Source organism: Lagopus leucura, unplaced genomic scaffold (assembly GCF_019238085.1).
Source record: "Lagopus leucura isolate 7727_CA_CO unplaced genomic scaffold, USGS_WTPT01 Super-Scaffold_100004, whole genome shotgun sequence".
NCBI classification, from domain to species: Eukaryota; Metazoa; Chordata; class Aves; order Galliformes; family Phasianidae; genus Lagopus; species Lagopus leucura.
Genome location: NW_024962264.1, coordinates 3,719,687 through 3,743,798, shown reverse-complemented (window position 1 = coordinate 3,743,798; position 24,112 = coordinate 3,719,687). Strand labels below are relative to the sequence as shown.

Below are 24,112 nucleotides of genomic sequence, written 5' to 3'. Positions count from 1 at the left end.
GGGGTCATCTTAAAGGGCCCTTCCAATCCAAACCATTCTATGACTCCATAAAGTGCCACTTAGAGAACAGAGAAACAGCAGGAAGGTATCTAGAGGAAAAAAGAAGTCAGGAAGCAACATTTGCCATATCTGCGTAACAATTGCTTTTCCTAGTTTCTCATACTCCTATCATTTATTTCTGTCTTAACCAAAGCTAAAGCTGTCCAGACGGAGCAGTTGCCCATCTGCAAATTTCTTTTGCTCCCTAGTTGCTGGAACTTCACCCTATCACCCTTAACTAATGAAGCAAACAGGAGACACTAAAATACGTAGATAGGTCTGAAAGTAATACCTCTTATTTATTGCCATGGAAACAACATACAAAGAGAATAAGCTATTTGATAGAGCAAATTCTCAGCTACAAAACATTATTTTTCATCACAGTCGCTATCAATAGCTATGCACGTTCACCAGAGATGAACAAGAGCCTGCATGCTGCACTCATCAAAATCTGCACCGGCAGAGGTGACCCACTGCCATGGTCGGTGCTAATTAAAAGCATCACCCACTGCCTCACTGTGCTCACATCCACTACTTTGTCTCCATCAACGTTCAGTAAGCACTGATGAATGTCAATGGGTGCCACTTGTCCTGCATGGAGGAATTCTATTCCACCAGGCTGTTTATGCTTGCATGAGCACTGGTTGCCCTGACACGTGCCTACATGTTGTATGTGTTTGTGTATGTACCTACTGGAATTACATAATCTTGCTACTGGCTGGGCCTCAGGGACACGGAGCTGCAGCTGCCTTGAGTATCTCGATACTGCATTTGCAGGCCCCAAAGTACACAGCACACTTGTACTAAGAAAAATACTTATTCACCAAGTAATAAAATGAAATGTCTTTGTCAGGGGTATTTAATAGATACATAAGCATGGAACATACTTTCAGCCAAACCAAACACTCCAGTTTTGCAGTGTTAGGAAAGAGAAGCACAGAAAAGACAGTGACAACATATAAACCACATCTATTTCGCATCACATAACAAATGAACATCGCGCGTGAGAAGTGAGGTTTCTATTTTGCATATACATAACAGCCAGTGCCATAGAAGACATACCATGGGGAAAAAAATGTACTAAAAAAACCCACAATATTCAATACACATTTAAAAAACTAACAGAACAAAATACTAAGGCTCCCTAAAAAAAGCTCTTTGCTCAGTATTTCAGTCAGCACAAGACCACAGCTCTTTTATGCAAAGCTTACTCATTCAACGCACAATTTAATGAAGCTTGTATTGCTAATAAAATACAGACGTAGAAAGATCACCTTTCCCTTTTCCCTTCACTCCTACATGCACTTTCCTGACATGCCGTCACGTATAAGCAGATGAAGAATGCACTGTAGGAATTTTTTCACTGGAAAAATTAGCTCATTTACTGTCGCCTGACACATCTTATAACGCATACGGATTCAACCAGCACGCCACTGGCTCTGTCCTCCAGCTAAGGCACAGACTTGTTTCACCCTCACATTATTAAAATCCTCAAAGCCACTGTCACAGACCAAAAAAAAAAAAGGGGGGGGAGGTCAAAAAAGGCAACCAGACTGTTGCATCAGGCACAGCATACAAAACACAGATAAGTGGTACTCCACTAGTACTCTACATGTGCTTTCGACACATGACCAAGACATTCAAAGAAACATTAAAGATTGTTTAGTCCAACATTAAATTATTGGCCATTAAAACTTAATGTTTCTCTTCAAAGGTTTTGTAATGAAACTCACGTGTGCTTGGATTTAAACACCTCTCTGCAGCGTCAGCAATCTCTTAATGTTAATAGTACTTTCTATGGCATTAAAAAATAACAGTGAAAGTTTGGATTACATATAGCCAGTGGTTTCAACCTTCATCAGGGTTAACTGATTTTATAGTTCAGTTTTAATCATGAAGCCAGTCATTTAATAAAACATTTTCATGTGACAGACTTGGGTTACCGTGTTTAGTAGCAATGCCATTGCAGCCATGATAGAGTTCAGCAGAAAGACCAAAATCTTGTTTAATTTTATAGCTCTAGAAGATGATCCTATAAAGGAATTTCATCTCCTCCTAAAGCTTTAATAATACCTGTGTTAAGGAAATAAAATCACCAGCCATTGATAGCTGCTGCAACTCAATAGCCCTATTATATAAAACGTTTTAAAAGAAAAACATTTTCAGGAATTAGTGCAATTGCCTGAAATTAGGGAAAAAAAAATCATTTATGGACACAAAGCTCTAGGTCTCCATGACAGCAGCGTGAAAAATAACAGGAAGCTGAAACATGATGAGGAACAGCATAAAAATATGGTTTCCAGGTTTCAAGATCAAACCACGTCCAGCAAAAACCCACTGGTGGAGGCTATGGAACACAAGGGAGCTGAACAACAGGACAAGCTCTCTCCAGAACTAAGCAGAATATCCATCCTCACATCCAGGTTCAATAGATAGCACCTTACCATTCTTATAAAGCACTGTGGGGTTTTGCAGAAATTAGCACACAAGAGATTGTTGACGAAATAACAGAGATGTAATATCAATTAAAAAGTTGAAAGAATCAGCCCAGATATCCTTACTGTTTCTTCTTAACATCTTAACGTGTCATTAATTCAAAGAATACCCTGAGTTGGAAGAGACCCATATGGATCACCAAGTCCAACTCCTGGACCTTCAGCTTTCCCTTTCCTTTGTTCCAAAAAGGTTCTACCAAGGGCAAGACCTGAGAACTTCATGAAAGGAGCAAGCAGGAAAGCTGGAGAGTCTGCATTCTAGGACATGCCATAGTCTTAAAACGCCTTGGTGTTATTATGACAGAGGAGAAATGTTTTCTCTTGACATTCCTGAATTCAAGTAAATACACAGCGTTAATTACACATTTCTGACAACAGCTTTTCATCTAAAGAAGTAATGCAATTAACAACTCAGTTTAGTCTTCCAGAGCATAAACTGCTTCGGTATGATGAGATACAATGTACCTGTACCTCATTCCTAGAAGTCATGTTGTGACAAATTATCTGCTACCTACTGGAATGCACAGACGTAATAAAAGAACGTATGTGTTATGGTTTAATACCGATAGCCCTTCATATGGCAGCTAAAAACAAATCCCAGACATATTCTTGCTGCAGGAGCAGGTACTGCAAGTAATTGCAGCATGCAGGATGATTATCACATCCTTAACAGGTCAAACGTTGAAACAAGATGTCATCTTGTTTCACAAGATTTCAAGATGCCCATCTGAGGCATCACAACACAGAGACTGTTTCTGTTTGAGTGGTGCTGAGAAGTCACTCAGGATGACAGTTTAACATTTCATGTTATTTAGCCTTATATGGAAAGAAAAACCATTTTGAGAAACAGCCTCAATTGTCATCAGCCAAATCTGTTCAAAATGTTAAGCTTGTAGTACATTCAATATCAGTTCAGAAAAATAGAACTATATGAACAGCTTGAAAGATAGTTGTAGAGTTTTAATGAGCATTTGGCCTAACAGTTTGTCTAGAAAAACATGGGTTGCACCAGGCTACTTAGCTGAGAGTTAATGGCGAATGAGATTTAGCTCAAGAAATACAGATTCACAGATTTCAGCTCAAAAGATGCTGTCAAAATCCTTATTGACTTCACATTGAAGTTAGAGCGATTTTTATGATTAAAAACTAAAAATCCACTGCAAACTATTGACAAGGAAACCAGTACAACACTGTTCCGCCCTCTTTTCATTGTTTTGGGCCAGCATAAGAAACAGCTCACAGTAAACACATTCACTGCATAAAACTTTCTTTGGAAGGAAAAAAAGCATTCAATAGTGATAGCATTTTCTGACCTAACCTGTAATTTCATTTTTCTCGACAACCATGCCAAGTTTAACAAGAAGTCTCCTAACAAAAGCCCTCTGGCCCAGAATGAAGATGCTTACATAGCCCAGGATTACATTTCCCAACAGCTGCAGCTAAACAGTGAGAGTAAAAGGCTGTGAGCTTGGCCATGCTCTGCTCTTCATACAAGTCAAGCAAGTGGTCGTGTATTTCTGGAGAGACTCTGAAAGCTAAATCAAGACAAAAAGGTTCTAAGGAGCGGCTGCCCTGCTGCTCTGGGGACACGTAAGGAGAGCTATTATGAAGAACTGTGGGGAAAACCAGCCCTGGCTTAAAAGATATACTTAACAACTCAAAGCTTGTATACAATTGATAAACATCATAGCAAGGAATTAAATGAGAAGTGCAAGCGCAGTCTGAAGAGCAGACTGGCTTGGGTTGAAAGGGACATTAAAGATCATCTCGTTTCAACCTCCCTGCCGCAGGGCAAGGTAGCCAAGAACAATTTCAAAATACTGTCACCAAGCAATTGTGGTCAGTGAATAGAAGCAAAACAGGGTAAACAAAAAGCCTTTGCCATACCAATAACCAGCCTGCAAACTTAACGGATGTCAAATTTAACCTGTGGTACAGCATACCGGTCCTGATAAGTTACACAGATCTGCTTTTAGCCAGGAACATTGCTACTGCTGTCCATATTGTCTCAACACTTGCACTGTCTAGTGTATGACATCCTATTTGGAAACTATTCTGACATTACAGTTAATTCAAGATAATTTTATCTCCAGAGGCACTGCATTTCAGCAGAGTGCATAACAGGGTAGGTGTTGAGCCCGTGCTGATTATCTCTTGGTCATGGTGTATTGGTAATGAGAAATAGGGATGTAATAGTGAAATAGGGCCTACACTCAGCCTACCTAGCTCTACTTTTTCCAATGCAGTGCTTTTATTTCAGCTGTTTCCCTTTCCCTGATAATCAAAAGCTCCTCAAAGAAGAGGTGGCTAGAGAAGCACATCTGCAAATGCATCAAGATCAAACTCATTCCCTCCCTGTAGTTCTCAGGTTCCTACATCAAGCGTAGCACCTCTTTTCCAGGCATATCTATAATTGGTTCTCTAGTGGAGAAAAGCCCAGATCCTGTGGAAGAACTTTCAGCCTTCCTTTTACTCAAAGCAATTATATACATATACAATAGATTTAAATTAGAACCTTGCTTACAGTAAGATTCAGTGAAACCTTCACAGCATTCAGTTCAGTTGAACAAATATTCCTTTGATCTCCCTTTCCCCCTTACACAGCAGAAGGCATATTTCCAGAACACAGAATTCACACCTCCTCTTGTGATACGCAATTACAAGTTTGTATAGGACAAGCAGTCTTGAGTTCAAAAAAGGAGTTTACCCCATCTAGACTGGAAAATGTATCCGTTCATAACGAAAACCAAATACAACCTTTTGAAAGGTAATGGATATCTTTTCATCCAATAAGAAAAACAGAATCACAGAATGGCCAGGGTTGAAAGGGAACTCAAGGATCGTCAATCTCAACCCCCCTGCCACATGCAGGGCCACCAACTTCCACATTTAATACCAGCCCAGGCTGCCCAGGGCCCCATCCAACCTGGCCTTGAATACCTCCAGGGATGCATGGGGGCACCCACAGCCTCTCTGGGCAGCTGTTCCAGCACCTCACCACTCCCTCTGTAAAGAACTTAAGAGATGCTCTGTAGCATTCAAAGTGTATAATTTAATGGCAGGCTTCAGAAATTCTCAAAAAACATTCAGAGTTTGGTATTTAAAACCAATTTAGTTTCAAGAAACATGCAGCATGTGTCTTATGCTCTTCATACACCATACTGCTGCTAAGATACATGAAGACTGGTAGTTTAATCACCAATTTGTATAAACAAAATATCTCATTTGAAGATAAAACTTGGTTAAGTATCAAAATATTCCCAAAAGTATTCTGGCTCCAAGCTCGTACAGAAAGACAGTACTGCTCTGTAACACAAGCTATAGTTATTTGATCATTAAGTGCTCACGCAAATTAATGTGAGTCTTATAGACTGGCTCGTACCAAGTTACTTCATATTTTCTTCAAGCTAAAAAGCACATACAGTTGCCAGTGTTCAACTGATAAGCAGTAATTTGTTGAGATGGTAATCCCATTACCACTAAATGGCCCAAAGAAGCTGTGGATGCCATCCCTGGAGGCATTCAAGGCCACGTTGCACATAGCACTGGGCAGCCTAATCTAGTGAGTGTCATACTGTGGGGAGATGGAAACCTACGGCTTTAACACCCCTTGCAACTCAAGACATTCTGTGATTCTATGATCCTGAACCACATTATTAATTGAAATGCAATAAACCGTTGAATCTGTCCTTAGTGGAAATGGTACCAAAGGAAGGAATCTGAAACCATCACAATTTTGTTACCAACTCGGTCGTTCTGGTAACGCACCAGTTTCAAAAGGAACTGCTAGCCCTCAAACAGTGATATTTTATACATCCAACCCACACCAAACCGTAGGTGATACATCACAAACAGACCACTTCTAAATATAACTATTTATTCCAAGCATTTTGATCCTGAGTTCGACAGAAGAATGAATAAGGAACGTTACATGCCGCACAGAATTTTATTTTTGCCTCTAAATTAGTACCCAGAAAAGACTACGCATGACAGAAGTAGTCTTGTCCTTACAGCACCTTTAGCATGCTGGCAACTCTCATCATCACGCCCTAGAACACAATCCAAGTGGAAGCACGCACTATATTTCAGATGGCAATCTGTGCCTGAGTAGTTAAGAGTTATAAAGGAAGCAAACATCTGTACCGTATGTTTATTTATTATTGTTTAAACATTGTCACTGAATTAATTTCAAAAAATGAGTACAAGAAATAGTACTTTAAAAAAAAAAAAATCACACCCAGGATTTGGGATTTTTGTTGGTTGTACGTAGCAAAATTCTTCAAAGAGAAAAATATGCCAAGAAAGAGCTTTGGAATATTACTAGGATTTGTGATTTTTCCTTCTGCTATCTTTCCTGCTCGCTTCTTGTTCTAAACTAAGGCAATATGTTTGCTGGTAGGCCCAAAGTGAAGCTGAGTGTAAGGTTTTCCCCAGGCAGCAAGAAAACAAGTTAAAAATAATACCTAAGAAAAGCACGTAAAGGAAAGCACTGAATTTTTTTTTAGCTCAGTTCAGTGATCTGGTTCATAATATAGTTCAGGAAACTGTTTTATCATCACAACCATAGGAACACACAGTCGTAGCACAGAACCAGAAAGGGACCCAACTGATGTCCAGAACTTTATACTGCATTTACCGCAACCACACTGTACACACCTCATATCAGACTGACCTCTAAAGCTGATACCAAAACCACAGACTATGAATGCAGGAATTTCTTCTCGTGCTCCTGCTCTGATGTATTTGTATTCAGTAGAGGCCCTAGGTGTAAGGCTGACTAAATACATGCTAAAATACACACAGTGTGGGAGAGTTATTCAAGCATGAGCTTCTTATAGTGACTGACTCTCCCACACTGAGTACTGCATGTAGTTAGTATCTATATGCAGCTGAAAAAAACTCCTGTGTGAGAAAATTGATTAGCCTTCTGAAGACATTAACTTCTATGATCCCTGCTTCAAACGTGAAAATGCGATACAGTATTGTCTGACAGCTGATTTCTGGAGGAAAAAAGCATAAAAGGAAAAACAGAGTAGTACAGACAATCATCACAATGTGTAAAAATGACAGGAATGACATTACTGCATTAAGCAAAGTGAGTGCCATTAGGAAAGAACGATAAAATAACTTACTTAAAATGAAAAACAAATACTGGGAGAAAAAATCATGAGCATGTATGCATCTTTTTCATACACCAGCTGTCCAACTGTTGGGAGGGGTGGGGGAGAACCTACTGACACAGAACTGCAAACTGCTGAAAAGAACAAATGCTCTTTTATGCTTAACTAATGCAGTGATAACAAGCAGTGCTGAGGGCCTCTTCCAGTTTTGATAGTTGGATGCACTGAATGTGTTTTTCTCCTCAGTTATTGATTGCACTGGACTTTTCTTGGTCTCCCTTGCTGAGAAACATACAAGCAATAATAACAGTGGGAAAGAAGAATGTTTCTCACTTAGAACTTCAGAAGGCACTTTAATAGAGAAGACTCCCGTTCATGCCTATATCAAGTAAGATATTAATGAAAGCAGCTCAGTTACTTGCCTGTTGACGGCTAGTGAGCTTGCCTACACAGAGCATCATTTGTAATTAGTTTTCATGAATATACAACACAGCTATTTTAGCACCAAAGACTGCTTAGCAATTCTGCCTTACTTTAATGTGAAGCATTCTTGCCTTTTTTGAGCATCACATATTAGAAATGAATTTCATACCAATTCTTACTATGTATGATGAGAAACGAAAGAATAACACACTTGAAATTCCATGAAGGATATCAGAATAAGAACTTCAAGAAGCTATCTCCAAGTTGAAGCTCAATTAAGCTGCATTAGCTTGAATATTAAAAAGTTAGAGGCATGGCATCTTATGTTTTCATGGATCTGTATTGAGAAGCCATGAATTCTGAACCTTTACAACATTTCACAATACTTTTTAGCCATATTTATTTCTGTTACAGATAGGAAATTGAGAGCTATACCACGTAACGTGTTTATCAAGAGGACATAGCTTTAAGTGAGGCCTGAAGAGTCTACACTAGGATTTTGAGTTTGCAGATTTTTATACTTGTTCCACTTCAGTTTTCAAACTTAAAGTCTTGCATCAGTGTGTCAGGCTTTATCTGTAGTGCTTGGTTCGCCTGTAATGCAAATAAATAGTACTATCTAGCACTAATAAAGATGAAGACAGCAAAATAATAACCTTTATATTAATTACCAGTCCTATAATAAGTATATTCACCAACAACGTCTTGACTGTCTTCCCTGTCTTCCCAATATTTAACTACCCATAAACTTGCAATATTCATCACCACACCACATTATTTGTTTTACCAAGCACAATATTATTACATGCATCTTCAGGTAGTCAGGATATCAGGAGCTATGAAAATGAAAACGGTACCAGATTTGGGAGGTTTAAACCTGGAGAGCACAAGAAACTTTAAGGAGTCTTGTACAAGGAAAAATAGAACAGCACCCTTCTGATCCCATGAATAGATAAGAACCAGTATTGGTAACATCAGATTAAAATGCACCCTCCCAGGTAATACACCTACAGCCAAGATGCAACAGGCTGCCTCTTAAATCCAGTCCGACATGCTTCAGCAGTACCAGATTACAGCCATTAAGGTGTGTAAGTAAGACACACCATCCTGCTTCTAGGATGAAAAGCCAGCATGACCAAGCCAGAAGAGATCAACTAGGGAGTATCTGACACCGTTGGATTTCACCCAAGGCCTGCTACAGCGAAACAGATTTGTACAACCACCAGATTGGCAAAATACAGCATAAATCCAGACAGGCTGCACTACATACATCCATCAAGGGACATAAAGTAAACAACTCTTTTAGAAGATAACAATAATTCAATCTTGCAGAATCAAAAGACTTATGGCATGATTTAAAGCGAGCTTAGTAGTAGAATATTTCATACTGATAGTATGAAATCTCATTGCTAGGCCTTCAATCAAGCACAAAAAATACCTATGACTCCATCTGTAGCTGACTCAGTAGCTAACAAGAAAGCTTTTAATCTCAACCTAATGCCCACTAAAAGCTGTTGAGTTCAGAATGCACAATTGCAACAAAAGTTCTCAGTGCCAAATAGAGAAACATTATTTGTGTTCTGCAAGAGCAACAAAAGAACTGCTAGCAATCTAGCATAGAGCAAAAGCAGAAACAAGGGCATAGAAGCTGGAAGGAAAAGACAATTAAACATAACTGTTATGCAACTACTTTTTAATTTACCAAAAATCTATGCTGAATCTCAGAAGACAGTGAAAGTAAATTCCAACCAGGTACTCATAAACCCTATTTTTCTAAGCTCATGTTTGCTCTATTCTAAGTGAGGCTTTAGCTTTTGGCACAGCTGATTAGAAAAACTGATCAGCTCTGCTTGTGTAGGATGGGCAAAAACCTTCATGCTAGATATTAGTTGATTTAAAAAGCAGAACAAGCTAAAAATTCTTGCATGACTGGCCACCGAGTAGATACAGGGACCGAGCAGGAGAAAATAATTTATTCTGAAGGACAGAAAAAAATCTGACAAACAGAACACTAACTGGAAGACATGAGCAAATCTCCTTGTTTATGTAAATTGCACTGAAGTATCACGAAGGGGGTGGTACAGAGGTGGCTGACAGCATTAATTTTTAGGCTGAGTAGATCATCTATTTTACTGTATTACATAAGGTTGGGTTCCAAAGCACGTTAAAGTCAACAGACTTCATTTACTTCAGTCTTGCAACATGACCCAGAATTTGCATGGTATGACTGCTTGCTTTGTAAGCACAGGGTCTGAAAAACTTGCAGTTTGCAGATGACATCTCCCTTGCCAGAGCTGAACCATACTGACAAATTAGATGACTCTGTGGATTACATCCCTTCTGCTGCAGAAGTTATCCTTGGTCTTACCTGCACATTTTCTTCTGTAACTTGAATTTCAGCAGTGTAAATATAATCAATAAGTATCCTTAGGGTCCAGCCATCAACTTCCTTTATTCGAATTCTCTTTGCTCGGCTTTCACTCATCTCACCTACAAATACATTGTGATTGTTAAGTACATTAGGTAGAGATACAGGACAAATTCAACAGTTTAACAGTAATGACTCCTGACGACAGCAGAAATTTTTGTGTGTGATCAGTTGTAGTAATAAAGACATTTAAATAAGAATTGAATTTCTTTCCTTCCTCCCTCCAAAGAGAAAGGAAGATTTTGTTGTTCCCATCACGTGAACACTACACGAGTTAATGCTTTTACTGCAGACGATCCATTTTCACCCATTTACAGCATCAGTAAAACATCACCATTATACCTAAATAAGACTATTCAAATGCATACAAAAATGTTCTGCTAGCAAACCAACCTATCACACACTCTTGATTTTTTTAACTTCTTAATCTAAGGAACAAGCCTAATGCAGTCTAGAGTCACTGAATTTTAAAAAAGAAAAGGAAATCTATCCCCACAGAAGGCTTAATACACGTATTTCTTTGCTTGCCTGCTTATTATTCCCTTGACAATTTCACTTCTGCTTCAGTTCTAACAGTCAAAACTCTAAGATAAAAAGGTAAGCATGAAAAAACTTGCTGGATCTCATTTTGTGGAGGCTGACACGCTGGCCATATGCCACAACTGATCTTCATAAAAAGTCCTGCAAAACAGCTTCCACTTCCTAATATCTGATAGAATCATAGGATCTTTCGGGTCTGAAAGGACTCTAAAAGGTCATCCAGTCCAACTCCCCTGCAATGAACAGGGACTCAAAAATTTGCTCTTTGCTCTCAAAATGCAATATTACGTTTGTATCTGAAATCATTGTCTCAAGATAAATTTTGAAGAAAAGACTACACTACTCCACAGTGACCAACCACACGTCTGGATGTCTGAGACCTGTAACCCTTTTCACACAGTAGTGTGAAATGTGAAGTACACTGGGTATAGACATGAAACTTTCACCTTGGAAAAGTACATCACGCTCTCTGGATACATGCATCTGCTATTCTTCTATATCAGATATACTTTTTCTTCCCCTAAGCATCCAGAGAAAAGGGTATTGAGAGGTAGGAAATTCAATCCACACAGTAATAAAAGGAGACAAGACACGGAAGTGAACCAGTAGATGTTTAACACTGCTGATATCTCCTTATTGAAGTACACACATTTTTGTTGTTTGTTATCCTGTGGTCTTCCAGGAACAACAATAAATACTGCATCCAGCTCATCACTGAGAATTTTATTACTGTTATTCACGCCTTCATTTTATTTTATTTTTTTAAGCTGAATACTAAGGAATGCATTTTAAAATCAACTCTTCAGTTGATAGGAAGCATATAGGATCACTTATAGAAATGCATTTCTGCTTAATGGCAGCACTTAACATTAGAGTTCTGGAAAGCACTGGTGAGGAACCACATGAAAGAACAAAATTCAGTTCCCATCAAACTTCCTTTTCTGCTGCTCTTCTGAAACATTTACGTATACCTGTGAAGGATCACTGCAGTGTATTCTTTGCAGAGTCCTCTATTTGAAGTTTAAGCTACTTTTTTTGACACAGATTAAACCTATTGATCTTCAGAGCTTGCAAGCAGCAAGTCACTTATTATGCAAGCTGCTGTGGAGGTGGTCCTTAGGGAAAACTGTATGTAGGCGAGCAGAGTTTGATATTCTGCAAGCATATTAGTTTTGTTTTCAGATTTTGTGTCAAGGCTTCTAAAGCCATGGATAGGCATCTTCTCTATTTAATTACAGAGTTCAGCATCCACAGAGGGGGAAAAAAATTCTTTCACACTAGAAGGCCATGCAGTGTTCCTATGATGCTGGATCAGCCCTCTCATGATGCAGGTCGTTTTGCCTAACAGGTCATACACAGATAACCACTGACCCACTTGCTGGGCATTCTTAGTTTAGAATGCAACCTTCTGAAGAACTCATGTCATGGGCAGCTGCACCACAACATCCTCACAGAGCTGTCAATGACACAGAAAGGGAAATAGTGGGCTGGTCAACGCTCCTGAACAGGAACAGCAGAGCAAAAACGGAGCTGAAGTTATCAAAAAGCCATCTAAAAAGCCAATATTATACAGCAACATAAGGAACGTGTGCGTTTGCTTGCTTTGCACTTCTTGTTTTGTTTTGTTTCTCAATAGAATTTTACAAAAGGAGAATAAAGCAAGTAATCGCCTAAGGATAACTGCTGTGGCAGAACAGAAAACAAATGCAGGCCACCCTTGTCTCAAGTCAAGGCTATAGGGCCACTGAAGTGCTCCTTCACTGATGTTTTATAATCTTTTCCTCTAACCATTTAAGCATATTTAATTTAGGATTACAACCAATATTTCTGAAAAATTCACAGGAAAAAAAAAAATATTCCTTGTAACACAGTACAAGACATATAATCTTTATTTCCCTCTGGTCTTACTTACAAGATCATTGTTACTAACTTATTCAGTTGTGTAACTTTAAAAGACAGTAACTTTTTCGGGTATTTAATAAGACTACTTCTGTCATTGCAAGCACAAACTGGAAAGAAACAAGAGTCAGAAATCTTGATTGCAGCTAAAGCTGAACCTTGTCCTGCACTGCTGTGATTACCTAATGACTCAGAAAAAGATGGAAGCAACCTGCAAACACGTGCTTACAGTGAAGCTTCTAGTTTTTAGTCAAGAGCGGGTAACCCTGCAGCTGTTTAAACTATCAAACTTATTTGAACTTGCAGATCACTGCATTAGAATACAATTCCCCCTGAGAAGGATCAACTCCAGAATTCACAGAGATAATTATCATGAACTATGGGATTGTGCCTGTGGAAAATAGCTAAAAGACACTGACAACACACTTGATCTTTGCTAAGCACAGCATACAATAGTAATATAAAATCTACTAATAAATTTTGAAGCCAAATCTGATTTCTACTTAAATTCCCATCAATTTGGTTCACCAACTACACAAACAGTGCCATAGATGCATGGGTTAACAAGTTCTCACTCTTTCCTCAAATCAGTGTTCCCAGCTCCCACATCACAGGGGCTCAATGCAGACCTACCTTTGAAAACATAAAACAAGCAAAACTTCTCAAGAGGGAGCAAAGGAAGGGAAAAATTGTGGTTTCAGTGATTTCATTCAGAGAACCATTGCATTTGCACTCCTAAGGGAGAATAAACTTCTCTATAGAAAGGGCAGTCAGTGGCAAGCAGAAGTGCCTTAACCAGGCTTTTGTATGCCACAGAAAGGATCATACAGAACCACACCCTGAGTAAAGAGTATTTTTGATGTGAGAGCCAGTAAAAAATGACCTTTAACACAGAACTGATTTCTTCGTTACTTAGGTGATGAACTACAGAAACAGTTGTTTTAACTTTCCACTTCAGAGAAAGTACAGAAGTTAAGAAGGAATGTGTGTCAGTCACCTGGAATGTTTGTAACAACCACAGATGCAAATCTGAATTACTTGAAGAACTGTTATTAAATGGAAACTCTTTAAAGCTTTTTTTTCTGCTAGTAGGGACTCCTCTTTTAGCTTTGATTATATCATAGCATACGTGCATAACATCAAGACTATACTGAACTACAGACTTCTTTAGTTTCATTGAAGTGCTTGCTAATCATCTGCTTCCCAGTACACAACAGTATGTCAAATCATATCGTTCTTCCAGCTGCATGCAATGAGAATTATTAAAACTTCTTTTTACTGCAGACTGGCATGCCAAGAGCCATATATTTTTTCTTCCTACTTTTGAGCCTCAAGTAAAACATTACAGAGAATTCTCTTAATTTCAAGCAGTCAACATTAAGAACCGAAGCAGCACAAGATTTTAAAAGGAACAGATAAAACTTCAGAAATTAATTTTAACATGCATTTAATAGCATTCTCACTTGGACACCGAATTCCACATTTCAGTGTCATTTATAACCATCGTGAAATTAAACCCACAGAACAGCAATTCAGCTGTAGGGCACTATGAATCTGACTAAGCCTTGCAAGCCTTGTGGCATTCCTGGAGCAACTTGGCCAGGACAGAGCAAGCAGAGGCAGAATCAAGCCTGCTCTGAAAAGTTGTGGCAATGATGCAGAGCACATCTGTCACAAAGAATTATCCTGAGAGTACTGAAACATGCACTGCAGCTACAGGCTGCCAAAGCCTCAGAAAGCTTTCGTATCTATTAACAGCCTAGAACATACAGGGGCTGAAGAATGCAACAGTAGTTGTTAAAGGACATAACTTACTTCAGAATTCACATGAAAGTTATTTTAACCATAATTTGTACGTTACTGCAGCTTTCAGAAGTGTAACCACTCTACTACTCCCAGCTTACTTCGCGTGTTAATTACTTTAAATAATGAATACTTCAAAAAAGTATTTGCAATGCCAGCAGATTAAATTGCCAGCGTGTCCTCAGATTGCAAGCAAATTCATCTTTAAAAGCTCCCGCTGTCTTACCTAGAAATTTAAATGAGATCCTAAAAAGCAGAGGTCACACCATGTTGTGAATTACACGGTTGGATTGGATTAGAACATAATAAATGCTGAAACATTTGGTACCTGTAAACATGGCATGGAAGTAGGGGCTGCAGGCGGCTAGCACAACTCTGTGCGCTGCAATTTCCATGTCTTCAGCCACTATTGTCACATCACACAGCAAGTTTTGACTAGATAGAAAAGTCAGAGAAAGTCATTTCACATATGTGAACCACAGCAGAACAGTATAAAATAACATATCATTTCTCCTTCCGTGCCCTCAAAACAGGCAGGCTTACAAGGTTGATAAAGCACTGTTTTTCAATGCGCTACAAAATGGCAGGGATGTTACTCAGAAGGGATGCAGGGAGTGCTTGGGTATACACAACTTCCCAAAAGTCAAACAACTGAATTGTGATTTCTTCCACAGCTAAGTTTCCTGCACTGAAGAACAGAAATTGACATCAGCCCAATTTTAAAACCTTCTCACTGGAAGGCTGGGCTTCTTCAAATACCTGCAGTGAAATAAAAAATAAAAGACTCGGATATACACAGACACTAAAAAAAAATGAGTTAAGAAATAAGACTTTACAGATAATACAGAATCCAAAAATGCAGTTGTGATGCTTTTATCTCAATTTCACTGGAAACTCATACCTACTTAATTGTTGAAAAATCACTAATTATATTTTCTGCTTTCCAAGCATCTATCATATAAACAGTAGCAATCGTTTTTTCCACTCAAGCTAGTTTACAATTTACCACAGTTATGTGTTGCTCAATTTTTTATCTTCATTACATCCACCTGCATTATCAACCTTACCAATTTCCTCCCCCTTCTACTGCAATAATACAGTATCTCTTTAGAGCCACGCATGGCACAAATGTTTCCAACACAGTTTACAGCTATTAGATATAGTGCTTCTGGTTAAATCCACCACAAAGCATACTCTTCATAATTTAATTTTGCACAATAGAAGGAAAGGAAAACATACAAAACACCAAAAGCCTACATTCTCCCAGCATCTATGTAGCCAAAGTATAGACATCTTTTTCTTTCCTTCCTATTTTAGCAGTCTCTCTGTGTAGAAGTAGCATATAAATGACATAATGCAGAGCCAGGGTAACACATAACAAGGGATGAGGGAGACAGCATGCCTTAACAGCATGTATTGCTTAAGGAAAGAGTTAGAGCTGTGTGTCAATCCAGTTGCCCTTATTCTCAGCATATTTGAAGTACATGGTTTTTTTGTGCTTTTCTGTTTGTTTGTTTTTTTTTTTTAAACCACCTTTCCAGAATATATATGGTAATTAGAAGGCAAGCCTTCTGACAGACCCCAGAATAGGGTCACAAAGATGATCAGAGGGCTAGAACACCCTACCTACAAAGAAAGGTTGAGGAAGCTGAGTTCGTTCAGCCTGGAGAGGAGAAGGCTCTGGGGAAACCTCATTGTGGCCTTTGCTGAAGGAAGACTAGAAGAAAGCTGGAGAGTGACTCATTACCAGGCAGCACAGAGATAGGACAAGGGGAACAAGGAGGGTAACAGCTTTAAACTGTGAAGGGAGATTTAGATTAGATATTAGGAGGAAATTCTTTACTCAGAGGGTGGCACAGCTGCCCAGAGAAGCGATGGATGCCCCATCCATCCCTGGAGGTATTGAAGCCCAGATTGGATGGGGCCCTGGGCAGCCCGATCTAGTGGGTGGCATCCCTGCCCATGGAGATTGATTTAGATGATCTTTAAGGGTCCCTTCCAACAAAACCATTCCATGTTTCTTTGATAATTTGAAACTACAACACAGAGCAGCAACAAAGATTGAGGTAAGCAGTTGCATTTCTGCTCTTACAGAGAATGGGAGCTGTCAGCCAAACTGCTCAGATATTCACCTCGGTCTCAAGAAAATACTCTAACTGCTCAGCCTCTGCAATCGTGCAATTTCTTTCACCAGAGCCTCAAGAAAGCAAGCCTTGTGGAAGCCACACACCATAAACCTTGGCAGCCACAACTAAACTCTGTGGTCACACTGCAACCCCAGCGCTAGATTTTTTTTCCCCTTTCAGCTCAGAATCTATAGCAACTACCCAAATCTCTTTAGTGCATGTAACCCTATAAGATGATGGAAAACACGGTGATAATAGTGGGGTGGCAAAGTCTTTGGCCGCAACAAATGAGGATGAGCCCAAACGCAGCACTCACAGACAGAGAAATGAACAAATGGACAAAACTGCTTACCTTTGGAAGGCCTCAGGGAGGCAGGGATCTCCAGCAAGATAACCTTGCCTTCACTGCCAGCCCTTAAATGAAGTCTGGGAAGGGGTGGATCCTGGCTCCAACCTTCCAGTCACTCAGTGCACTGCATGCACCTGAGCTGGCCCTGCCTTCCCTCCAGGTGCTCAATCACTGGTTCAGACTTAGCATTTCTACTACAGTGTGCCATATGGCTATTATTTTAAAAAACCATGCACTATAAAGTAATCCAGACCAGACCACATCCAGATTAAGCAGAGAATTAGGAGAAGCTTCAGAGCAATCGTTAAATTTATCATACAAAAACTGACACAACCTCAACACTAAAAAAGTTACCAGTTACCACCACCAATTACCCAGCTTTCTCAGACACTTCTGCCAACAGTAACTAAAGGTTTTACTCTCAGCTGAACAGAAATATCAAAGCTATCCAAGCCAGAAGCAACAGAATTACATCAACACCAAATTCCAGCTGATTAACTACACAGCACTACATTGACGCAGCAACTTAGTGTAGACCGAATACATCTCTTGCCTGGAACTACACTAGGCAACTATGCCTTCTGCTGACATACATAAACTGACAAGTTTGTCAAGTATTAGACAAAGAAACAAGCTTACCAATTAACAGTACACTCCTCACAAGCACCCTGTGGCTCCCACAGCAGCACAGCACATTCCACTCACTAACTAACTTTAGAAAAGTTTGCTTTCTGAAGCAATGTTGTAATAGTCTTCTAGAAGAGAGTGACTGAACAAACAGAGCCATGGTGGTATGCCATCTTCATGGATGAAAGGAGAAAATAAGAGACGGAAAAAAAAGTAAGTACAGATTTATGAATCACTACTGTTTACTAACGTGGGCTTATATATAGAGGAAGGTCGTTACCCAGATCTTCAAAGTATCATTTTGAAAGAGCCTCGTCTGTAAGAATGGGAATTTTTAAAAACATAGCTAAGGTCAGATTCCACTGTGATAAAAGCAAGTTACAATTAAGAGCAAAGATAGGCACTACAGTTAAATTATTTTTGTGTCAAGAACTAATTAGCTATCCTAATGATCTGACTCACTGCTGAGGTGACGGTGAGTAATGAAATGACAAAAATTACCAAGGACAATATTACCCAAGTCTGTCAAAACGTGCAGGTTCAAAAACCCTCTCAGGAACTAACAGAACCAGGCAACCTGGTGGTAGCCAAAGATGTAATACTTCGTGGACACGAGCATTCCAAACATAACACATTTTAGACACTTCAGCAGACAGTTTCTTCACTTCACCTTCTGGAAAGCGTTCCTCTGGCAAACACTGCCTTGTGCTATACTCATAATAAAATCTGAGATAGAAACCACTTTAAGCAGTCAACAAAATGCAGCATTTTTACTTGATGAATGCCAGATCTTCGTTGAGAGTAAGGAAGTCTGAAACATACCTGCAATGTAGCTGTTTCTTATCTCAAATTGAAATTATCGCAAAAATTCATGTTTCTAATCTTATCAGCATTTTAAAAGGCGTACTTGCCTTAAACAGTAAACTTTGCTGTAACAACCTTATTAAATAAAGAAATAAAATGGAGGTTTGCACAGCAATGTTTCTGTTCAAACTTCAACTATTTATAAATGTAAGAAAATTGTTCAAACTGCTTCTACAGCAATCCCAGTTTGAGTAACCATGGAAACCAAGTGTATTCTGGAAATAATCCCTGGTCTTCAACAGTGCATTCTGCTGGAAGACCATGTATGTTTCACTTGCAACACAAGGCTCCTCACTGCTCAAACTGCTATATTCTAAGATCCATTTTGGGAAACTGGTCTTCATCTAAACTCCTGTATAACACACCTTTACACGGTATCAATTGCTGTTGTTTTTATAAGGTAATGCTTCTCCCAGCTTTTAATCTCAATAGCAATGGGCTACAGGATTTTTACACACTCCAGTATCACCTATGCTGCAGAAACATTCTATTTAATTTCTCTATTGTTGCTGTTAGCTATAAAGCTGAATTATTGTCAGTGATAGTTGAGAGTCCTAACTACCAGAGCTCAGTTGTGAGATCTAATTATCAGCTGTCACACATTTCAACACCATCTCACCTCCTCATATACAGAAAATAAATCAATATGGGTGCTAAAAGCAGCATTAGCACCAGTCCTCCAGTTTTGCTGAAACTGATGGTAGTATCACTCAAGGTCTTACAAAATTTTACCTAAACATCTTTCAATATTTGATTTGGGAGTTCATAAATTGCTGCCAGTGGGTGTGCAAAAGATACCTAAGAAAAGAAAGAATACCATCAGTTGGTTTTAGATGTTAGACTGGGACATATGTCTCCAGCTTACTGAAGTATCATTTTTCCAGCTTGCAGACCTCTACAAAAAAATCAACAGCAGATATACCAAGAGCTTCAGCCTCAATTAGAAAGTCGCTTCTAATCTACACAGGATCAACATAAAAGACAGGATCCATAGTGTCTCATTATATACACCCTCCATGCATTTTTCAAGCTCAGAAACCTAGCTGCAATTAACTTAGGAAGAACAGAAACATAGTGCACCCATCACAACTACCATCACTTGACTATTATTCAGCTGTCGCTTCGCTGTATATATAATCTTTCTCATCAGCCACACTTCAGGAATTTTATGTTCCATTTTTAGAACTTCATAAATGTAATTGAAACTAAACCTGTTTTACAGACTCCAGGCAGGTGTATACAGTGAATTAATACCTTCTTAACTCATTCATAACTTTAAAAGCTTTCTTCATGTGCCACGGATTCACTGTAACAGGACAGTGAATTTCAGTGTTATCATCTTTCAAATCCAGAGGCTTCTGATGGCAAAGCTTGGTGCATCTGGAAAAAAGAAAAAAAAAAGATTAAAAAAAAAAGTTTTAAAAAAAGTTTTTAAAAAGTGAAAAGGTTAATACTCCTACTCTCTCAGACTATCACTCTGTTTTTGCCACCTTTGTCCTTGAATGGGACTCGCGCTTCATTTTATTCTTTACTCCAGACAATTTTGCTCTTCCTTTTACCAACAGTGTATGATAGAAAGGGAAGCAGGTAAGATTGTCTATCTAGTAATAAGCTAGTGACTAACACTAGTAAGGTTTGGAGAAGCATTCAGGGCTAACAATAAGCTCCACTGTAGGAAACACAAACAAATGCCCTAAAATACTTCCAATACATTCTGAAACAAGGACAGAAGCAACGGTCCAGCAACTTCTAGTTTACCACCAGTATAGACTGGCAGAACACATTCCATCAATTTGGTCTCTGACCACTTGCAAAAACAGAGCTGAGCTCTGTGTGGCCACTGGAACCTCGCTTACTGTTTCACACAGCTTCCAGGTCATATCCTCTGACAGGAAGGCTGCATGATGACTGCTTTAATTCTTCAGGCTTTCCCTAGCAGGATGGTTTTGCTTACCCACTCATTGCACCAAAAAGCAAAAGCGACCAGCCTCTTAGTTCTTCTTACATCCAGGAACAGTACCAAAATTGCAAGAGGAAAAACCAAACAGCTAAATCACTAGCTCTACCTACACTTAACTCTTACTATAAGAGATAGCTAAGTTCTAGATACTAAGTTCCATAGGAAAACAATTATGCTGAACTGTCCAAACAGCAAACACATTTTTCAATCCAAGTCAATGAGTTTGGTGTTTACAATCACAACGCAAGTTACCTCATGAACCTACTTAGAAAATACTTAGCTAAAGTTACTTATCGTAACTTTATTCCAAACTGAAAATAAGCAAAATACATTTGGCCACTACAGTCAGTAGCGGTGGGCAACCAACCCTGGTGCATCAGGGGTCTGATTTCAGATAAAAAACCTGACTTACCTACTTTGAGCAAGAATCAAACATAGCATATACATTGTCACCCACAATTCCAACTCCCCCTCATCACAGAATCATTTGATTTGGAAGAAATCTTTAAAGGACATCTAGCCCAACTCCCCTGCAACGATGAGGGACACCTACAGTTAGATTAGGTTGCTCACAGCTCCATCCAGCATAATCCTCAATGTCTCCATCCACTACACCTTCAGGCAATCTGTTCCAGTGCTTCACTACACTTGTCATAAAAAAAAAAACAACATTGTATATTCAACTTAAAATCTCCCCTCTTAGTTTGAAACCATTTCCCCTTGTCCTACCACATCAGATTCTGCCCCTTCCTTCTTACAGCCCTCCTCTTTAGGCTGACAGGCTGCTCTTGGGTCACCTCATAGCCTTCTCTTCCCCAGCCCGAACAGCCCCAGCTCTTTGTCTGTCCTCATAGGGGATGTGTTCCATCCCTGGGATCATTTCTGTAGCCCTGGTCTGAACGCAATTCAACAGGTCCATGCACATCTCTCCTGTATAGAATCATAAAATCATAGAATGGCCTGGATTGAAAAGGACCACAATTCTCGTCCAGTTCCAACCCCCTGCTATGTGCAGGGTCACCAACCAGCAGACCAGGCTGCCCAGAGCCACATCCAGCCTGGCCTTGAATGACTCCAGGGATGGGGCATCCACAGCCTCCTTGGGCAACCTGTTCCAGTGCCTCAACACCCTCTGAGTGAAAAACTTCCTCCTAATATCTAACCTAAATCTCTCCTGTCTCAGTTTAAAAGCATTCCCCTTGTCCTATCACTGTCCACCCTCATAAACAGCCATTCACCCTCCTGTTTATCCACTCTCTTCAAGCACTGGAAGGCCACAATGAGTTCTCCCTGGACTCTTGTTTTCTCCAAGCTCAACAAGCCCAGTTCCCTCAACCTTTCCTCACAGGAGAGGTGCTCTACTCTCTGATCATCTTAGTGGTCTTCCTCGGAATGCATTCAAAGAGCTCCATGCCCTTCCTGTGCTGGGGGCCCCAGGCCTGAATGCAGTGCTGCAGATGGGGCCTCACAAGAGCCAAGAGCGAATCACTTCCCTCTCCCTTCTGGCCACCCCTCTTCTGATGGAGTCTTCCGGGCTGCAAGCATACACTGCTGGCTCATGTCCAGCTCTTCGTCCACCAGAACCCCCAAGTCCTCCTCCACAGGGCTGCTCTCGAGATCTTCCCCCAGTCTGTATAAATACAGTCTCCACAAAGAATGGCCAACAAAGTAAGGTCCCTCCACGAAACTGGAACCAGTCACCCCTTACTGCACTGTACCTTGGCACAGCAATGCCAAGGTTCTTGCTCAGTCGTGAGGATGATGCAGCTCGTGGCCAAAAGGAGCCAAGTCACAAAGCAAAGAGCACGTACACGAGCTGTCGTGCAGAGGGAAAAAACACGCTACCTGGTATAGCCCTTATTTCTGTGATATAAGCAGTGATGAGCACCCAAAAAAACCTCGAATCAGAGACAGCAGTTCAACGCGCTGCCGAGTAACGGGCTGGCCGAGCCCTCCGCTAATGAAACCGCCGAGTTAAGTGTGACACGAGGACGCGGCACCTCCTTCCATCCCCACGAGCGCAGCGGGTGCCGGCCGGACACATCCGCACACACAGGCTGCAGATACGTGACACACAGGTGCGCTCGGAGCAGCGCAGAAGAACGGAGCTGCCCAGGAGCCCGGAGCCGCTCTGCCCCACGCTCTATCGGAGGGCGGCCGGGATGCAGCGCGGCCCCTCGTTCCCTTCTTTTTCTCCCGCACAGCCGCTGACTCAAACGGAGAGCGAACGGCATAAGGAGAAATCAGGAGGAAAAAATAAAAAAAGAAAAAAGAAAAGAAACAACACTAATTCCCCTATAGGAACGCAGCGCGAGGCCCGCCCGCAGCCCTCACCGCGTGGCTCAACCGAGCTCCGCCGCCGGTCCCCCCATCCCCAGCCGGCACTCGGGCCCGACTCCGAGCCCGCAGCCCGCCCTCCCGCCGCACTCACACGGGCGGCAGCAGCATCTCCATGGCGGCTCCGCTCGGCCTTCCTCCGGGTAACACGGGCACCGCGCGCTGCCGCCAGCACCATGCCAGCCGCTGCCGGGTGCCGGCTGCGCCCGCCCGGCGGAGCCCCGCTGCCCTCCGGCCCGCCGGGAGCCGCCGGCGCTGCCCACTTCCGGGGCCCCGCCCGCAGGAGGGCCGGGCAGCGGCGCGCAGCCGTAGTGGAGCCGTGCGAGCAGCCGTCCGGCGGAGGGTTTGGTACCTGTCGGCAGCTGAGGATGATGAGGATGTGATGCTGAGGAATGGGCTGGGTGAGGGAGGGCGGCGTGTGTGTGTCTGGATACTGCTGCCTTGTTTGTTTTTCTTAACAATCTATTTCATCACATTTGTGTTCCGGTCTAGAGCCTCCAGTACAAGAATGACAGAGAGCTGTTGGAGAGCCACGAAGATGATCAGGGGATTGGAGCACCTCACCGACAAAGACAGGTTGAGGGAGCTGGGCTTGTTCAGCCCGGAGAAAAGAAGGCTGCTGGGTGACCTCATTGCAGCCTTCAGTACCTAAAGGGAGCCTACAAACAGGAGGGGAATCAACTCTTTGAAAGGGGAGATAATAGCAGGGCAAGGGGAAATGGTTTGAAGTTGAGGGAGGGAAGATTTAGGTTGGATGTGAGGGGGGAGTTCTTTGCAGAGAGAGTGGTGAGGTGCTGGAACAGCTGCCCAGAGAGGCTGTGGATGCCCTGTCCATCCCTGGAGGTGTTCAAGGCCAGGTTGGATGGGGCCCTGGGCAGCCTGGGCTGGTATGAAATGGGGAGGTTGGTGGCCCTGCATGTGGCAGGGGGTTGGAGCTGCATGATCCTTGAGGTCTCTTCCAACCCTGGCCATTCTGTGATTCTGTAATCTCTGGAGGCCCCTTCCAAACCCTACAATGCTGTAATTTTAGTTCTAGTCACTGATTAGATTAGTTTCTTATGAAAGATAATGAAATGTTAAACTAAAAGCATTTTAATTTATC

The 24,112-nt window shown here is 41.0% G+C and overlaps 1 protein-coding gene across 2 annotated transcripts in view; it reads right to left on the bottom strand.

The window, feature by feature from the left end:
* KLHL2 (kelch like family member 2) overlaps positions 1 to 23,202 on the bottom strand; it is a 58,177-nt gene extending 34,975 nt beyond the window's left edge. For both annotated transcript variants that reach the window (XM_042871810.1, XM_042871811.1), the window contains exons 1-4: positions 23,105 to 23,202; positions 19,968 to 20,093; positions 15,076 to 15,182; positions 10,446 to 10,567 (exon numbers count right to left, since the gene is read on the bottom strand). In XM_042871810.1, coding sequence (XP_042727744.1) covers positions 10,446 to 10,567; positions 15,076 to 15,182; positions 19,968 to 20,093; positions 23,105 to 23,127 — 378 coding nt within the window. In that variant the 5' untranslated portion in view covers positions 23,128 to 23,202. The remainder of the gene's footprint in view (positions 1 to 10,445; positions 10,568 to 15,075; positions 15,183 to 19,967; positions 20,094 to 23,104) is intronic.
* Positions 23,203 to 24,112: the final 910 nt, after the last annotated feature.